This window comes from Nomascus leucogenys, chromosome X, assembly GCF_006542625.1.
Source record: "Nomascus leucogenys isolate Asia chromosome X, Asia_NLE_v1, whole genome shotgun sequence".
Lineage (NCBI taxonomy): Eukaryota > Metazoa > Chordata > Mammalia > Primates > Hylobatidae > Nomascus > Nomascus leucogenys.
The window spans coordinates 18,491,995-18,510,278 of record NC_044406.1 but is presented as its reverse complement, the minus strand read 5'-3'; the positions used below and the strand labels follow the sequence as shown (position 1 = coordinate 18,510,278).

The 18,284-nt window shown below is 46.1% G+C and overlaps 1 protein-coding gene across 4 annotated transcripts in view; it reads left to right on the top strand.

Annotated features, from left to right (window-relative positions):
- MAP7D2 (MAP7 domain containing 2) overlaps positions 1 to 18,284 on the top strand; it is a 113,505-nt gene that overhangs the window by 67,137 nt on the left and 28,084 nt on the right. For 3 of the 4 annotated variants that reach the window (XM_030806400.1, XM_030806399.1, XM_030806401.1), the window contains 2 exons: positions 6,894 to 7,030; positions 8,763 to 8,890. In XM_030806400.1, the coding sequence (XP_030662260.1) occupies positions 6,894 to 7,030; positions 8,763 to 8,890 (265 nt within the window). Of the gene's footprint in view, positions 1 to 6,869; positions 7,031 to 8,762; positions 8,891 to 18,284 lie in introns of all 4 variants that reach the window. The other variant, XM_030806402.1, reaches the window with a different exon arrangement.

Sequence of the window (18,284 nt, the reverse complement as noted above, 5' to 3'; positions counted from 1 at the left end):
CACTTCAGCCTCAAGTAGCTGGGACTACAGGCGCATATCACCATGCCCAGCTAATTTTTTTTGTATTTTTTGTAGAGGCGAGGTTTTGCCACGTTGCCCGGGCTGGTCTCAAATTCTTGAGTTCAAGTGACCCGACTGCCTTGGCCTCCCAAAGTGCTGGGATAACAAGCATGAGCCACCATGCCTGGCCATAAATGATTTCCTGAGTCCATATTACATCTGGGAGGTGGGCTAATTCTCTGAGTGATACAGGTCACTGTACTGCAATAGCATATTGAATGGATTTTGGTACCTAGTGACAATTAGTGCACTCTCCCAAACTCTAAAGGACACATTATTTGTTTTATTTTACTATGACAAATTCCAAATCCATCCTTTGTTCAAATATTTTTATTTTCCATGTTCTGCCACCCAGAAGTTAATTTGCACCATGCATTGTGTTGTTTAAATGTTTTATTTTGTTTTGTTTTAATTTTGCTTTTTAAAATTTTCATTTGATTCCATCCCTCAGCTCATCGCATGTACCTTAGTCCAGTGGAAGCCATTCTTGTTTCGCGACTGTTGACACCCACACAGTCTTCTTTAGCCAGAAGCAGAGCTTCAGTCCTGCTCTCTGGGCAGGCCAGTGATTCAGGTAAAAGAGGCTAAGCTGGTAACACCAAGGAAAATGCCCGAAGAGGTGTTGGTCAGTCTAGGATTTACTCCTGAATTTTTGGATTTTGCTTCCTATTTGCTGGCTTTATGAAAAGTCTTCATTGGTTAATAACGTCTTGTACCAGTGTTTTGCTGTTTTATGTTTCTTTTGAGTGTCACAGAGGTGAGTAAATTATCTTATGAGTGAGAGCATGTTCTTTAGGAGAAGAAAACCCCACTCGATGAACTCTGGAGGTTAGTAGACTTTTCTTAAGAGATGGTGTGGCAAAATAGCCTGTAGACCAGTCTGGGGTGTCCCATAGCCAGCTCTACCACTCACTAGCTCTCACCATTGGGGGTAAGTTAATTAACTTCTTTAAGCCTCAGTTTTCTCATCTATAAGATGGAGCTATTTTAAATTATTGTGAAGATTAAATGAGAGAGTGCACGCAAATGAGATAGCACAATGATTAGCACAGAACGAAAGCTTAACAGAAGTTTCTAGCCTCACTACTCAAAAGGTGATCCATGGACCAGCAATGGCAGCAGCATCTAGGAGCTTGGTTGGAAGGCCCCACCCAACCTGCACATTGAAGTCTGAGAAACACTGGACCAGACCATCAAAGCCCTGCCTTTATCAAAGCAGATCAAGTCATCATGTCAGGATTTGTGGGGGCTGGCATTCTCTTTGTTTCCAGATGAGCAGCACTGTGTCCACCTAAGGTCAGGTCTACTCTCTATTCTCAAGATAGTGTACTCAGTTGTGATGATACATAAATGAGATAAAACTTCTGCCTAGTTGTAGCTGCTTCCAAACAGTTATACTGTTTCTGCAAATAAGTTGTACAGATAGCTAATAAGTTCATAAGATGCTCAACATCATTACTCATTAGGGAAATGCAAATCAAAACCATGGTGGGATGCCGCTTTACACCCACTAGGATGACTAGAATTTTTTTAAAAGGGGAAATAACCACGTGTTGGTGGAGGTGTGGAGACACTGTTCCCTCACCCACTGCTGGTGGGAATGTAAAATGATGCAGCTGCTGTAGAACACGGTCTGACTGTTCCTCAAAAACTTAAGCATAGAGTTCCCATACGACCCAGCAATTCCACTCCTAGGTATACAGCCAAGGAAATTAAAAACATATGTTTGCGCAAAAACTTATTCACAATAGCCACAAAGTGGAAACAAAATGTGATATACCCATAAAGTAGAATATTATTCAGCTATAAAAAGAAATACAGGTCAGGCATGGTGGCTCACGCCTGTAATCCCAGCACTTTGGGAGGCCAAGGCGGGCCGTTCACTTGAGGTAGGGAGTTTGAGACCAGCATGGCCAACATAGTGAAACCCCATCTCTACTCAAAATACAAAAATTAGCTGGGTGTGGTGGTGCACACCTGTAATCCCAGCTACTCGGAAGGCTAAGACAGGAGAATCACTTGAGCTCGGGAGGTGGAGACTGTAGTGAGCCAAGATTGCACCACTGTACTCCAGCTTGGGTGACAGAGCGAGACTCCACCTCAAAAAAAAAAATACAGATACATGCCACAAGATGGATGAACCTTGAAAATATGCTAATTGAAAGAAACCAGTTGCAAAAGGCCACAAATTGTATGCTTCTATTTATGTGAAATGTCTGAAATAGGAAAATCCATGGAAATGGACGATAGATGGTGGTTATCAGAGACTGGAGGAGGGAAGGAAGGGGAGTGACTGCTTAACAGACAAAGTTTCTTTGGGGAATCTTGAAAATGTTTTAGAAGTAGACTGTGGTTATGGTTCCACAACCTTGTTAATGTACCAAAACCTCCAAATTGTATGTGTATATGTATATGTATACATATATGTATATGTATTTAAAGACAGGGTCTTGCTCTTTTACCCTGGGTAGAATGCAGTGATGTGATCATAGCTCACTGCAGCCTCGAACTCCAAGCCCTCCTCTCACCTCAGCTTCCCAAATAGCTGGGACTACAGGAACACACCACCATGCCTGGCTAATTTTTTGGATTCTTTGTAGGGACAAGGTCTCACTATGTTGCTCAGGCTGGTCTCAAACTCTTGGGCTCAAGCGCGACCTATCTACTTTGGCCTCCCAAAGTGCTAGGATTACAGGTATGAGCCACCATGCCTGTCCTGTACACTTTTTAAAGGGTGAATTTTATGGTATATGAATTATATATCAAAAAACCCTAGCAAGTAGGAAGTACCCCATTTCGAGAATAAGGAATATGTTGGGGCTCCCTAAGAGCAACTCCAGGATCAGTGATTTGCTAGGAAGACTCACAGGATCCCCAGTGAAAGGATGCAAGCAAAGTCAGCAAAGGAGAAAGACACATGGGACAAAGTCCTGGGAAGACCAGGCACAAGCTTCCAGAGTCCTCTCCGGTGGAGTCACTCAGGACGCCTTTCACCCCAGCAATGAGTTACGACAATATGTATGAAATGTTGCCAACCAGGGAAGCTTTTTAGAGACTCAGTGCCCACGGTTTTTACAGGGGACTGGCCACATGTACTCCGTGCCCAGCACATACCTAAATTCCAGGTTCCCAGAAGGAAAGCAGGTATTCAACATACACCATGTTGTTTTTTTATGCCGTGTGAGCCACTCATCAGTTAAAGGGGGATCGTCCTAAAATCTAAGTTCCCAGGTGCCGGCCAAAGGCTAACCTTGTAAGCAGGCCTTAATAGGGATGGCAGTCAGGCTTGCTATGTTAACTCATTTTTGCACAGTCCACCCACTTGACCCTTGGCCAAGGTGTCTTTACAGAAAATCTTTCAGTAGGGCCCCACACAGCAGGGGGTGAGACCATCCTGCAGTATTGATCTCAGTTATGTCCTCTAGGGGTTCTGGGACTTAGCAGTTAAAGCAAATCTCATTAACCAGAAGGTCTGTCTTTTCTCTTTCTTTTTCTTTTTCTTATTTATTTATTTATTTATTTATTTATTTATTTTGGAGACAAGATCTTGCTCTGTTGCTCTTAGCCACACTGGAGTGCAGTGGCATGATCATGGCTCACTGTGGCCTCAACCTCCTAGGCTAAAGTGATCATCCCACCTAAGTCTCCTGAGTAGCTAGGACTATAGGTGTGTACTACCACACCTAGCTAATTTTTTTTTTTTTTTTTTTTTTTTTTGTAGAGATAGGGTCTTCCTATGTTTCCCAGGTTGGTCTCAAACTCTGAGACAAGCGATCCTCCCACCTCGGCCTCCCAAAGTATTGGGATTACAGGCTTAAGCCACTGCACCTGACCTTAGAAAGGTCTGTTTGAGGCAGCCAGGTGGCCTCCTCCATCAGCTGCTGTATGAATCTTTTTACCTGGCCCGTGGCATCAACTCAGGCCCAGAACAGCTCTGGCCAGTAAGTTGAAACTGATCTGAATGCCTTCCAGGCCTGACGCAGTGTCATGATAATGGTGGCACGCACATAGGAACTATGATCCCCAAGGGCTCATGTGGTTCCCTGGAAACAAAGAGTTGAAGATGTTAGGGCATACTAGCAGGGTATCATTGGTCAGGCATTCCCCAGCGTGGCCTCCCACTGTGGTGACTGGTGCCTCAGGGTGTTCAGTCCAGGGCAGGTAATTCAGCTCAATCCCAGGTTTTATGGGGGCTGCCTGAGGCCATCAGTCCCAAACAGTTCTACCAGTAACCCTACTTCATCTTCCTGGCAAGTGCAGATGGCATCTGGAGGTGTTCTGTGGGGACATGTAGGAGCTGGCCCCACCCCTGCCGGCTCATAGTCATGCTGTCACATGCCATCTAGGCTCAGCCATGGGTCTGAGTCCAAGGTGCTTTCAGCACAAGGAGTTTTCCTTCAGAAAGGAGAGCGCTTCCAGGAGCAGTTATGGAAAACAGAACACAAATGTCCTTCCGTATCCCTGTATCGCCCAGGTGTTGGATTATGTTGTTTTTCTCCATGTCCTATTCAATAATCAAAACTTTACATTTTCTTAATCATCCCCTACTCTCACCAAGACCTTTCAAAGAAAGGACAAAAGCATTTCTTAAAACCCATTTTTATCCAACTTAACCAGAAAGATATATTGTGTTCAGGTATTAGGCTAAAATCCTAAATTTTCAAAACATTTTAAAGTAGGTTTGTATCACCTCTGAGCCCTTTCATCTTGATCATTTATGCAGTGAGCAGCCTAGAAAAGATCAATCCGTTTCCAGTGACAGCTGCATTTAACAAATTGCTTTATTGACGTGTAGTGAGAAAAAGGTAGAGGAAATATAGTCAGGATCTCAGTCTATTATAAACTGCAACTACTCCAGAAAATTAAACACAAAGCATCAGCAGCAGTGACACATTGCCCAGAGGGGATGGAGTTCAATCTGTCAGGGATAGCTGAAAGAGTCACATTGCCTGTGATGTGACTTGGAGCTTTTGTAGGAATCATGTGTTGGGAATATAATCAGACTCCGCATCAGAAATAATAGAGCCAATGAGCAGCTTGATTGTGGATGGTCCCATCAGAGAACAAGCCCTGTCTTGTGGGCACTTGTATGTGACCCAGTCTAGCAGCATCCAGGATCTTTTTACAGTTGTGGGCCCCATGAAGGGCATTCTATATTTATAGTGGTCCCTACTCGATTTTTAAAACTCCAAAAGCATGTCTTTTTCTAGAAATTGCCTATCTTTTCATATCTCCCCTTTTTCAGAGGCTCTATTAGACAAAAGTCATAGCAGAAAAATCTACTACAGAGACTTGTTCTGAGTTTTGGAGTTTAAATTCCAACCTACCCACTGCTGGCAAAAAGCAAGGAAGTTGTGTCTAACTCTCACTTGGAGGAGAAAACAAAAACCAAAGGCATCACTTGGGCTGTGCTTTTTCCCTCACTTTAGCTAGCATCCTACAGCCAAAAGCAACCAGGGGGATCCATCAAGCCAACTCTCTTGGAGCTGTATTGGTCATCTTTAAATTCCGTAGGTCACTTTTACCTCTCACAACAGCTCAGCTGCTGTTTTATACCATGGATAACTTCATAGCCACCCAGGCATCACAAGTTTGTTCTCCACCCTTTTGTCCTTTTCCCAAAATGTGATTTTACCATGTTTCAGCAAATCAGAGTCATTCCAGCAATTCCCATTTCTGACATTAGTTGTGCCAGAGTTCCCCAAGACCACCCCAGGTTTGATGATTGGCTAGGAGAACTTGGAAGAGTCAGCATAGATGCACTCATGGCTGTGACTTATTTTTTCTTTCTTAGCTTTTTTTTTTTTTTTTGAGATGGGGTCTTTCTCTGTCACCCAGGTTGGAGTGTAGTGGCACGATCTTGACTCATTGCAGCCTCAACTTTCCAGGTTCAAGCGATCCTCCTGCCTCAGCCTCCAGAGTAGCTGGGACTACAGGAGGGTGCCCCCATGCCAAGCTAATTTTTGTATTTTTTGAAGGGCTGGGGTTTCACCATGTTGCCAAGGCTGGTCTCAACCTCCTAAGCTCAGGTGAGCCACCATGCCCGGCCCATGGCTATGATTTATTATAGGAGGAAACATGAAACAACTAGCAAATGGAGGAGGTGCATGGGACTAAGTCTAGAGGTAGGCAGGTGTGGATTTCCAAAAGGCTTCTTCCAGTGGAGTCACATGGGACGAGCTTAATTCCTCTACCAACACATTGTGACAACATGTATGAAATGTTGCCAGGCTGGGAAGTTGGCTAGAAACTCAGTGCCCAGGGTTTTTACTGGGGGCTAGATATGTAGACATCCCCTGCCAGGCACATACCCAGATTCCACACTCCACAAGAAAAGCAGATGCTTAGCATAAACCATACTGTTTGTATAAACAGTTTAGACATCCATCAGTTAATGGTGGGAACCCTCCTGAAATCTAAGTTCCCAGATGACAGCCAAGGGCCACCCATGTAAGCAGTCCTTTCTAAGCACAGCAGTCAGATCTGCTATGTTAACCCTTTTGTGCACAAGGAAATCGACGTTTAGAGAGGTTAAGTAACCTGCCCAAGGTAATCCAGCTATTAGGTGGCAGTGCTAGGTCTCTGTGGCTCCAAAGTACAGACTTTTAACCCCTGAAATAAACTTGAATAAATTTGACTCTTGAGTATGGGAGCCTTTTTAGGGTAAGATCCATCCTGTGTACAATAGAAAAGTATGATATTGATTGCCCAGGTCATATTTTAACAGAAATGTGTTCTTCCCAACTCTCTGCTCTACTTTTTCCATCTGTACTCTCTGTCCTTCTGGCTGTTATACTGTAACTTTCTAGTATTCCATGTCTGTCCTCGTTTAGCTCCTCTTGGCCCTCTTAACCCTTCTTACAAGTCTTCACCCACTCGAAACATTGAGAAGAAGAAAGCTACATCTACATCTACATCTGGTGCAGGAGATGTTGGGAAAGAAGCCCTTGCAGGAGGAGAGGCCTCTCTGGTAGGTTTAAAACCACCCACCCACTCACTCCTCTAGACTGTGTTCTGTCTGATGGTGTGATTACTTCTGTGCTTGACCTGGGCTGTCTGTTTCCATCAATCTCCTGGGACTGCTCAAAGCAGGAAAGGGTAGATTTAGTTCAAAATTTTACCCAACCTTTGAAAATCATTTAACTTTTTGCACCCTCTGAAGTCTTAGTACCTTGGAGCAAATTCTTAATGATGTCCTTGTCACAGCCTGCCCTCTAGAGGACAGGAGTCAGAAGGAATGTTCTAAATATCCTCTGTCTTCCTCGTTACGGATATCTGATTCTGGGTCAGTCTTGCCTGTGCACCTAAGTAGAACTGAGGATCTACGTCAACTTTTACCTACAAAAATAATCATTTAATATTCTTTTGAGATGAAGTCTTTTTATGTTGCCCAGGCTGACCTTGAATTCCTAGGCTCAAGTAATTCTCCTGCCTCAGCCTCCTGAGTAGCTGGGACTACAGGCACGTTACTATGCCAAGCTTAAACGTTTTTGATGGCATACTGGCACTATCAGTAAATTAAATGTTGAGCAGGCACCCCCAATTGTGTCTATTTATTTAGAAATTACACAATGCCATACTACTTTTGTTAGTTATCGATTGCTACTTAACAAATTACCTCAAACCTTGGCAGCTTAAAATAACAAATATCTATTAACTCATGGGTTCTTTGGGTCAGAAATTCAGAGTGACTTAGTGGTTCTGGTACAAGGTCTTTCATGAGGTGTGGTCAAGATGTTGGCCAGGGCTGCATCATCTGAAAGCATGGCTGGGCCTCGTCTGAGACGGCTCATTAATGGCTGTTGGCAGGAGGCCTCAGTTCCTCACTGCATGGGCCTGTCCATAAAGCTGCTTGAGTATCCAAATGATGCCACAGCTGGCTTCCCTCCAGGCAAGCTATCGGGAAGCTGCAGTGTCCTTTAAGTAAGTCACTAAGATCAACCCACGCTCAAGGGGAGAGGAATTAAGCCTCACCTGTCGAAGGGAGGAATATCAAATAATGTCAGGACTTACTTCAAAGCTACTGCATTTTATAATGCCATATTTTCTTTTTAAATCTGTTGTGGCTCTTAGAAGTGCATGTTTTAGACTCTCAGATTTTACTATACAGTGGATTAGTGTTGAAAGGGATTGATGGATGTGAGTGTGGGAGCCAAATGAGGACTTGCTGCAGAAAAGTGTGATAGGGAGAGAAGGGAGCTAACCCTTGTGGGGCACTTTCTGCAGGCTGGGCACTGATGTCTGTTCCCTTCTGCCAAAGGAGGTATTGGGAAGACCTACAGGACTAGGTGGGGTTGCAGACCCATTATACCATGTATACCATCAGGGGCCACAGCTCACTGTCTTGGATGTTGTAACCACATTTTCACCCACTTGTAATTTTTTTGTAGTGATTTTACATCTTTGTACTCTTTTCAGTTCCTGTATGTCTAAGACCATAATATGGTTCTGTTGTTAACTCTTTGAAAGATAACAAGGAGAAGGAAATCTTTGCATTTTGAGGCTGATTTTTTTTAACTGGATAATGTAAATGTGATGACCTCATCCTGCCTTCCCACAAAGATGCCTGTCATGTGAAGCATTATAGCTTCATATCGATCTCTCTGAAAGAAAGCTGTGCATTGTTCCATCTGGGGTATTAGTCTTATAAGTTGTGGAAGTAATGCCAGTCATGGACTGTGGCTGTCCTGTGTCCCCTACAGGTGGAGAAGGTGAAGCGGGGGCAACGAACAGCAACTTCTCTTCCCATTGTGAACTTCGAGTCCCCTCTGAGAAGATGCGAGTTTTCTGGAGGCATTCCTAAGAGACCATCTTCTCCTGTGATATCCAAGTAAGCATCTCTCCCCTTTGCCAGTCTGTCATGAGTCAGTTTGCTAGGGCTTTGTGCCATCCAGTGTTGCAGCTCCTGCTCCCCCGTGAGGCGTGGCCAGCCGGAAGAGGTAAGTGGGAGAAATGCTGGCCTTGGAGTTACCTGGCTTGACTCTCTGCGTATCTTCTGGGTGAAAGATCCTTTGCTAAGGGACTCCAGTGCATAACAGGGCTTTTATTTACCAAGATGATGCATTCAGCATTTTCTCTTTAGGTCCATGAATTCCATTCTGCTTTTCTGGTATTCTTTTTTCCAGTTGCATTTGGATTTAAGTGATTGCATTGGGCTTGGGCTCCTCCTCACATTCTCCCCCACCTTGTTGTCTCTCTCTTTAATAGAGAGACAGTAATAACTTGTCAGCCATGATCAGCAGTATTTTAATGAAGCAAATATATATGTGTGTGTGTTTTTAAGAAATGGGGTCTGGTTGTGTTGCCCAGGCCTGGAGTGCAGTGACTGTTCACAGGCATAATAATCACAGCACGCTATAGCCTCCAACTCCTGGGCTCAAGTGATCCCCCCGCCTCAGACTCCCAAGTAATTGGGACCACTATGCCCATTCACCATAATGCCACCATGCCTAATTTTTGTTAGGAACTAGGTAAACTCACCAATGAAACCGTGTAACTGAAAAATTTACAATAACTATGTGCCTACCAAGGTCTTAAGTCATTAAAATATTTTACTGACAGTAACTGACAAAAGACTCAGTAAATAACTCAGTCCAGTAGGACAGTGGAAACCATCTTTAGGGCAGAGAAAGAAAGAGAAATATGATTTAATTTGGGAAAATAGGAAAGTTTTTATATGGAGAGAGTCATATAAACCTTATTCAGTGTATCAGTTTAGTTCAGAGAATGTTGGATAAACACAAATTTAATGAACACTTGCGAATTTGTCAAAAATATTTAAAGATGACATCAGCTCTGAAATTTCCAATGTGTTGCTTTCTAACAGAGATTTTTTCACTACTATTAATAATTTTTTTTAGAGATCACTATGGTTTTGATACACTACTAATACCTGCCATTGATGTGTTTGTCCTCCATAAGGAAAATCTTTCCATAGCACATCACTGAATTAAAAGCCTACTTTTCTTTCTTTCTTTATTTTTAGTTCATTGCAACCTTTCTGTGCTAGTATTGCCCATCTTTGGTTATGGTGTTGTTATCTTACCACCTCTTTAAATTTATTATGTGGACTCTATGATCCGTTTCCCTCTGTCTTATTTCTGAGCCTTTTTCAGCTTCCACCCATGCATCATTACTCTGGTGTTAATTTTGGACATTTGCATTAACAGAAAGAAAAGCTTAGTTTACGCTGAGAGTTTTACAGGTTCCACCCTCTCTCTGTCTTGCTGGAATTTGGACTCATGGTCCCTGCAGGGATACTAGCTTGCAAGTTTCATCATTATTATTGTAAATGGTAGTGTCTTCCATCGAAATGAGAATTATAGGTATACCTAGTTGTGTCGTACTTTGCACTTCACAAATACTGTTTTTTTTTTTGTTGTTGTTTGTTTTACAAATTGAAGGTTTGTGGCAACCCTGCATTGAGCATGTCTGTTGATGCCATTTTTCCAATAGTGTGTGCTCACTTCTTGTCTCTGTGTCACATTTTGGTAATTCTCAAAATATCCAAACTTTTTTTTTTTTATTAATTTTTTTTTGCACACAAAACAATAAACATTTTCTAAAAATACATACAAACAAAAAGATGCGTATCAAACATATTAGGAAGGTTGCACATGGGAAGTCGGGGAATAGAAATGGGGGGTGGGAATTAAATGAGAGAGGGACTTTATATGGATCAGTGATAATAACTCAATCCTCTATTTGACAAAGAAGAAGGAGAAGGAAGAGGAAGAAAAAGAAAGTGGGATAAAGGATCAGAAAGGGAGGAAAATAGAAAAAATTAGAGTATGACTCCAGGGTAGACCTGTTTTGTTGTCACTGAGTTGGTTGGTTGGTTTGTCTGTTGTATTTTTCATGTTTCGCCATGTTGGCCAGACTGGTCTCGAACTCCTAGCCTGAAGTGATCAACCCGCCTCGGCCCCCCAGAGTGCCGGGACCACAGGCGTGAGCCACCACGTCCAGCCCCCACATTGCTTCTGACCTCCGTGGTAGACCTCCCAGACGGGGCGGTCGGGCAGAGGCGCTCCCCACATCCCAGACGGGGCGGCTGGGCAGAGGCACTCCTCACTTCCCAGACGGGGCGGCCAGGCAGAGACGCTCCTCACTTCTTCCCAGATGGGGTGGCTGGGCAGAGGTGCTCCTCACTTCTTCCCAGACGGGGCGGCTGGGCAGAGGTGCTCCTCATTTCTTCCCAGACGGGGCGGCCGGGCAGAGGCGGTCCTCACTTCCCAGACAGGGCGACCGGGTAGACGCGTTGCTCATTTCTTCCCAGACGCGGGGCGGCCGGGCAGAGGCGCTCCTCACTTCCCAGACGACGGGTGGCCGGGCAGAGGCGCTCCTCACTTCCCAGACGATGGGTGGCCGGGCAGAGGCGCTCCTCACTTCCCAGACGATGGGTGGCCGGGCAGAAGCGCTCCTCACTGGGGGGGGGGCAGGGGCATGGGGGGGGGGGGGGCTCCTCACTTCCGGACGGGGGCCGGGCAGAGGCGCTCCTCACTTCCCAGACGGGGTGGCCGGGCAGAGGCGCTCCTCACTTCCCAGACGATGGGTGGCCGGGCAGAGGCGCTCCTCACTTCCCAGACGATGGGTGGCCGGGCAGAGGCGCTCCTCACTTCCCAGACGAGAAGCGCTCCTCACTTCCCGGCGATGGGTGGCCGGGCAGAGGCGCTCCTCACTTTCCGGACGGGGCGGCCGGGCAGAGGGGCTCCTCACTTCCCGGACGATGGGTGGCCGGGCAGAGGCGCTCCTCACTTCCCAGACGGGGTGGCCGGGCAGAGGCGCTCCTCACTTCCCAGACGATGGGTGGCCGGCAGAGGCGCTCCTCACTTCCCAGACGATGGGTGGCCGGGCAGAGGCGCTCCTCACTTCCCAGACGATGGCTGGCCGGGCAGAGGCGCTCCTCACTTCCCAGACGTGGGTGGCCGGGCAGAGGCGCTCCTCACTTCCCAGACGATGGGTGGCCGGGCAGAGGCGCTCCTCACTTCCCAGATGGGGAGGCCGGGCAGAAGGGCGGCCGAGCAGAGACGCTCCCCACCTCCCAGACGGGGTGGCGGCCGGGCAGGGGCTGCAATCCCCGCACCCTGGTAGGCCAAGGCAGGCGGCTGGGAGGCGGAGGTTGCCGCGAGCCAAGACCATGCCACCGCACTCCAGCCCGGGTGAGCGAGACTCCGTCTGCAGTCCCAGCACCTCGGGAGGCCGAGGCGGGCAGAGCACTCAGGGTCAGGAGCTGGAGACCAGCGTGGCCAACATGGCGAAACCGCACCTGCAGGGAAAGGAGAAAAAGCAGGCGGCGCGCGCCGACAGTCACAGGCAGTCCGCGGTGCGGGGCAGCAGCGAGCCGAGTAGATTGCAGCCTGGGCCACAGAGGGAAAAAGAAAGAAAAAGGAAGGAAGGAAGGAGGGAGGGAGGGCCCAAACTTTATTATTATTATTATAATATCCATTATGGTGATCTGTGATCAATGATCTTTGATGTTACTGTTATAATTGTTTTGGGGTGCCATGAATTGCACCCATATAAGATGGCAAACTTAATGTGTGTGTTCTAACGGCTCCACTGACAGGCCATTCCCCCATCTCCCTCTCCTCGGATCTCTCTACACCCTGACACAGTAATATTGAAATGAGGCCAATTGATAACCCAACAATGGCCTCTTAGTGTCCAAGTGAAAGGAAGTGCCACAGATCTCTCACTTTAAATCAAAAGCTAGAAATGATTGAGTTTAGTGAGGAAGGCACATCAAAAGCTGACATGGGCTGAAGGCTAGGCCTCTGGCACCAGTTAGCCAAGTCATGAATGCAAAGGAAAAGTTATTGAAGGAAATTAAAAGTGCTACTCCAATGAACACACAAACCATAAGAAAGGGAAACAGCCTGTATTAGTCAGGGTTATCCAGAGGGACAGAACTAATAGGATAGATGTATATATAAGGGGGAGTTTATTAAGGAGTATTAACTCACACGATCACAAGGTAAAGTCCCACAATAGGCTATCTGCAAGCTGAGGAGCAAGGAAGCCAGTCCGAGTCCCAAAACCTCAAAAGTAGGGAAGCTGACAGTGCAGCCTTTAGTCTGTGGTCAAAGGTCCAAGAGTCCAAAAGCTGAAGAACTTAGAGTCCGATGTTTGAGGGCAGGAAGCACCCAGCATGGGAGAAGTAGGCCAGAAGACTAAGCCAGTCTAGTCGTCCTTCCACGCTCTTCTACCTGCTTTTTTTTTTTTTTTTTTTAAAGATACAGTCTTGCTCTGTCGCCAGGCTGGAGTGCAGTGGCGTGATCTCGGCTCACTGCAACCTCTGCCTCCCAGGTTCAAGCGATTCCCCTGCCTCAGCCTCCTGAGTAGCTGGGATTATAGGCATGCACCACCATGCCCAGCTAATTTTTTAAATTTTAGTGGAGACAGGGTTTCACCACATTGGCCAGGTTGGTCTCCATCTCTTGACCTCGTGATCTGCCCACCTCGGCCTCCCAAAGTGCTGGGATTACAGGTGTGAGCCACCTCCACCTGCTTTTATCCTAGCGGTGCTGGCAGCTGATTAGATGGTACCCACCCAGATTGGGGGTAGGTCTGCCTCTTCCAGTCCACTGACTCAAATGTTAATCTCCTTGGCAACACCCTCACAGACACATCCAGGAACAGTACCTTGCATCCTTCGATCCAATCCAGTTGAAACTCAATATTAACCATCACAAGTCCACCTCTTGTCAACTTGAACCCATACACATCTCCTGAGATCATACATAATCTTCAAATAAAGACAAATAATAAGGTCATAATTACGCCTGTCCTTCCTACAACTGGAAGCACACCAATCCCCAACCCAAATGCTGTTACATAAAGTTAACACTTAAATGCTGATATGACGTCAATAAATCTTATGTCACATGATAAAGGAAAGAGAAAGGAAATGATAATAGTTTCTTCATCCACCATGATGGTGGATAAGGCATTCCATGGGTCCACAGATGGTACTCTTGGCAGAAGCATTGCATGCAGGATAGACAAACCTATATCCAGAGTAAGTGTATACATGCACAGACATGTTCTTAACAAAATAAGGAAGAAATACTCATGCAATTACAGTGCTCGTTTCTGCAACTGGTCCTGTGATCGTAGCTGGTGTTGATGACTCCCTTCTTCTGCTACCCGTTCTGTATACTCTTTGCCTTTAGCAAACACCTCAGCAGGTCGTTGTCTTTTACCTGGTGGAGTGACCCAAAGTTTCATTCCTGAAGGGTCTGGGCCATTTATAGTCCTGCCAGGATTGGGCTATTGTAGTTTTGCATTGACCTTAATCACAGGGCATGGTAAAACTAAGAGATGCCCTAAGGGATCTCCTGTATTCCATGCATACTCTTCCTTACCTCCATTGTGGAGTAGTAAACTGATTTCATCTTGATAGTCTGGGTCAATCATCCCAGTCAACACTAACTGTCTTCTTAGCCTGTTGACTTAGAGGTAGGAGGAGCCTAAAGTGTCCAGCTGGCAATCTTTGTTGTGTCTCCTGGTGGCAGCATTCCTCCCTCTGGAACTAAGACCTCTAGGCCAGCAGAATGTAATGGTGCAGGAACAGGAAGTAAAAATTTTGCTAGTGGGTCACTAGGGGTGATGGTGAGTGGTGCCACTTCCATTTCCACCCCTTGATTCCTGGACCTGTGAATCCTGGCTATGGGAGAAACAGTACCATATATAGGACGTTGATTCAGAACATACACAGCCTTGTGAAGAACTTTGCCCCAAACTTGCAAAGTATTGTCAACTAGTTGGCATTGTAATTGTGACTTCAAAAGGCCATTCCACTGTTCTGTCAATCCAGCTGCTTCAGGATAATGGGGAATATGTTAAGACCAGTGAATTCCATGAGCATGAGCCCACTGCTGCACTTCTTTAGCCGTAAAGTGAGTGCCTTGTTCAGAGGCAATGCTATGTGGAATACCATGACAGTGGATAAGGCATTCCATGGTTCCACAGATGGTAGTCTTGGCAGAAGCATTGCGTGCAGGATAGACAAACCTATATCCAGAGTAAGTATCTATTCCAGCGAGTACAAACTGCTGCCCTTTTCATGATGGAAGAGGTCCAGTATAATCAACCTGCCACCAAGTAGCTGGCTGATCACCTTGAGGAATGGTGCATATCGAGGGCTCAGAGTTGGTCTCGGCTGCTGGCAGATTGGGCACTCAGCAGTGGCCGTAGCTAGGTCAGCCTTGGTGAGTGGAAGTCTGTGTTGCTGAGCCCATGTGTAACCTCCATCCCTGCCACCGTGGCCACTTTGTTCATGGACCCATTGTGCAATGACAGAGGTGGCTGGGGAAAGAGGCTGAGTGGTGTCCACAGAACGAGTCATCCTATCCACTTGATTATTAAAATCCTCCTCTACTGAGGTCACCCATTGGTGAGCATTCACATGGGATACAAATATCCTCAGTTTTTGACCACTCAGAGAGGTCCATCCACATATCTCTTCCCCACGTTTCTTTGTCACCAATTTTCCAATCATGCTTCTTCCAAGTCCCTAACCATCCAGCCAAACCATTGGCTACAGCCTATGAATCAGTATATAATCACATATCTGACCATTTCTCCTTCCAAGTAAAGTGCATAACCAGGTGCAGTGCTCGGAGTTGTGCCCACTGGGAAGATTTCCCTTCACCACTGTCCTTCAGGAATGTCCCAGAAAGGGGCTTGTAGTGCCGTGCTGTCCACTTTCAGGTGGTGCCTGCATGTCATCCACAGCCATCTGTAAATCAGGCCCTAGTCTTCTCTTCCTCTGTCAACTGATCATAGGGAACCCTCCACCACCACCCATGAGGCCATCGGTGCAGGCTGGGGGAGAGAAGGCAGGGTGACAGGGCATTTGAGCCACTTCCTCATGTAATTTACTTGTGCCCTCAGGACCTGCTCGAGCCCGATCATGTATATACCATTTCCATTTGATGATAGAATGCTGCCGTGCACACCCCACTTGATGGCTAGATAGGTCAGAAAGCACCCAGTTCATGATAGGCAATTCAGATAGCAAGGACTGGCTTCCTTGCTCCTCAGCTTGCAGATGGCCTATTGTGGGGACTTCACCTTGTCATTGTGAGTCAGTACTCCTTAATAAATTCCTCTTTATATATACATCTATCCTATTACTTCTGTTCCTCTAGAACTATTTTGGTACCAGGAGTAGTTCTAGAGGAACAGAATATTAAGGATGGAGTTCTTTCGTTGGTTTTGGGGTTTCTGGAGTTGGCTTCTCAGAAGCAAGCCACAACTGGCTCTGTGCTGTTTCTTTGAAGTTGAAAATCTTTTTTTTTTTTTTTTTTGAGATGGAGTCTCACACTGTCACCCGGGCTGGAGTGCAATGGTGCAATCTCAGCTCACTGCAACCTCTGCCTCCAGGGTTCAAGTGATTTTCCTGCCTCAGCCTCCCAAGTAGCTGGGATTACAGGCGTGTGCCACCACGCCCGGCTAATTTTTGTATCTTTCGTAGAGATGGGGTTTCACCATGTTGGCCAGGCTGATCTCGAATTCCTGACCTCGTGATCCGCCCACCTTGGCCTCCCAAAGTGCTGGGATTACAGGCATAAGCCACCGCGCCTGGCCGAAAATCTTTTTTTAAAAAACTTTTATTTTAGTTTCAGGGGCACATGTGCAGGTTTATTCTATAGATGAATTGTGTGTCACAGGCCAGGTGCGGTGGCTCACACCTATAATCCCAGCACTTTGGGAGGCCAAGGCGGGTGGATCACAAGGTCAGGTGTTTGAGACCAGCCTGGCCAACATAGTGAAACCCCATCTCTACGAAACATACAAAAAATTAGCCAGACGTGGTGGCATGCGCCTGTAATCCCAGCTACTCAGGAGGCTGAGGCAGGAGAATCGCTTGAACCCGGGAGGCGGAGGTTGCAGTGAGCTGAGATCGCACCACTGCACTCCAGCCCGGGCAACAGTGCAAGACTCCGTCTCAAAAAATAAAAAATAAAATAAATTGCATGTCACAGGGGTTTTGTGTACATATTATTTTGCCATCCAGGTAATAAGCATAGTACCCAATGGGTAGTTTTTTGATTCTCACCCTCCTCCCATGCTCCACCCTCAAGTAGGCCTCAATATCTGTTGTTCCCTTCTTCACATGCAAGTGTACTCATTGTTTAGCTCCCATTAATAAGTGAGAATATACAGTGTCTGGTTTTCTGTTTCTGCATTATTTCACTTAGAATAATGTGAAGTCAAAAATGTTGAAGAAGATTGTGTTTCTAGAACTATTTGATACACACACACACACACACACACACACACACACACATATATATTTTTTTTTTTGAGATGGAGTCTCGCTCTGTCTCCCAGGCTGGAGTGCAATGGTGCAATCTCGGCTCACTGCAACCTCTGCCTCCCAGGTTCAAGCAATTCTCCTGCCTCAGCCTCCCGAATAGCTGGGACTACAGGTGCGTGCCACCACGCCCACCTAATTTTTTGTGGGTTTTTTTTTTTTTTTTTAGTAGAGATGGGGTTTCACCATGTTAGCCAGGATGGTCTCAATCTCCTAACCTTGTGATATGCCTGCCTCAGCCTCCCAAAGTGCTCAGATTACAGGTGTGAGCCACTAAGCCTGGCCAACTATTTTATATTTTAAAGGACACATCATCTGAGTTTTGTAAAAGCTGTCCCTGATCAAAGAGACTTGGTTAAAATTCCAGATTTTTTTATGCAGTTTAATTTAGATAACAAAAATTTAATTTCCACTCTCTCCAGAACACTAGTAGGCACATAGTAGGTGCTTTAAGTATTTGTGGAATGAATGAATGCAGGTCACTATGCCCAGTGCCTCAGAGAATCCCCAAATGAGTGAGAACAGTCCCTGTTTCAAGGAACCTCCAGCAAGGTAGGGGGAGCCTTGTACACAGTTGAGCACAGTACAGGCCCTACTCCAAAGAGCTACCCATCTGCTCAGGACTCTGCTTAGCCATCATCCTCTCCAGAGCCAGCCAAAGCTGAATTCACCCCCTTCTCTGTGTTGACAGAGCATCGTGTGCAGCCTTCTTTCATTCACTCACTTAACATCCAGCCCTCTTCTAAGGGCCGAGGATGCAAAAGTCCCTGCCCTCCTGGAGCTTATGTGACAGTGAACAGCATGGATAAGATCAGGTGGTGATAAGCACTATGGAAAAAAAATTAAACCGGTTCAGATGACAGAGTGGTGGAAGGGAGTAGCTGGATAAGGTGATCAGGAAAGG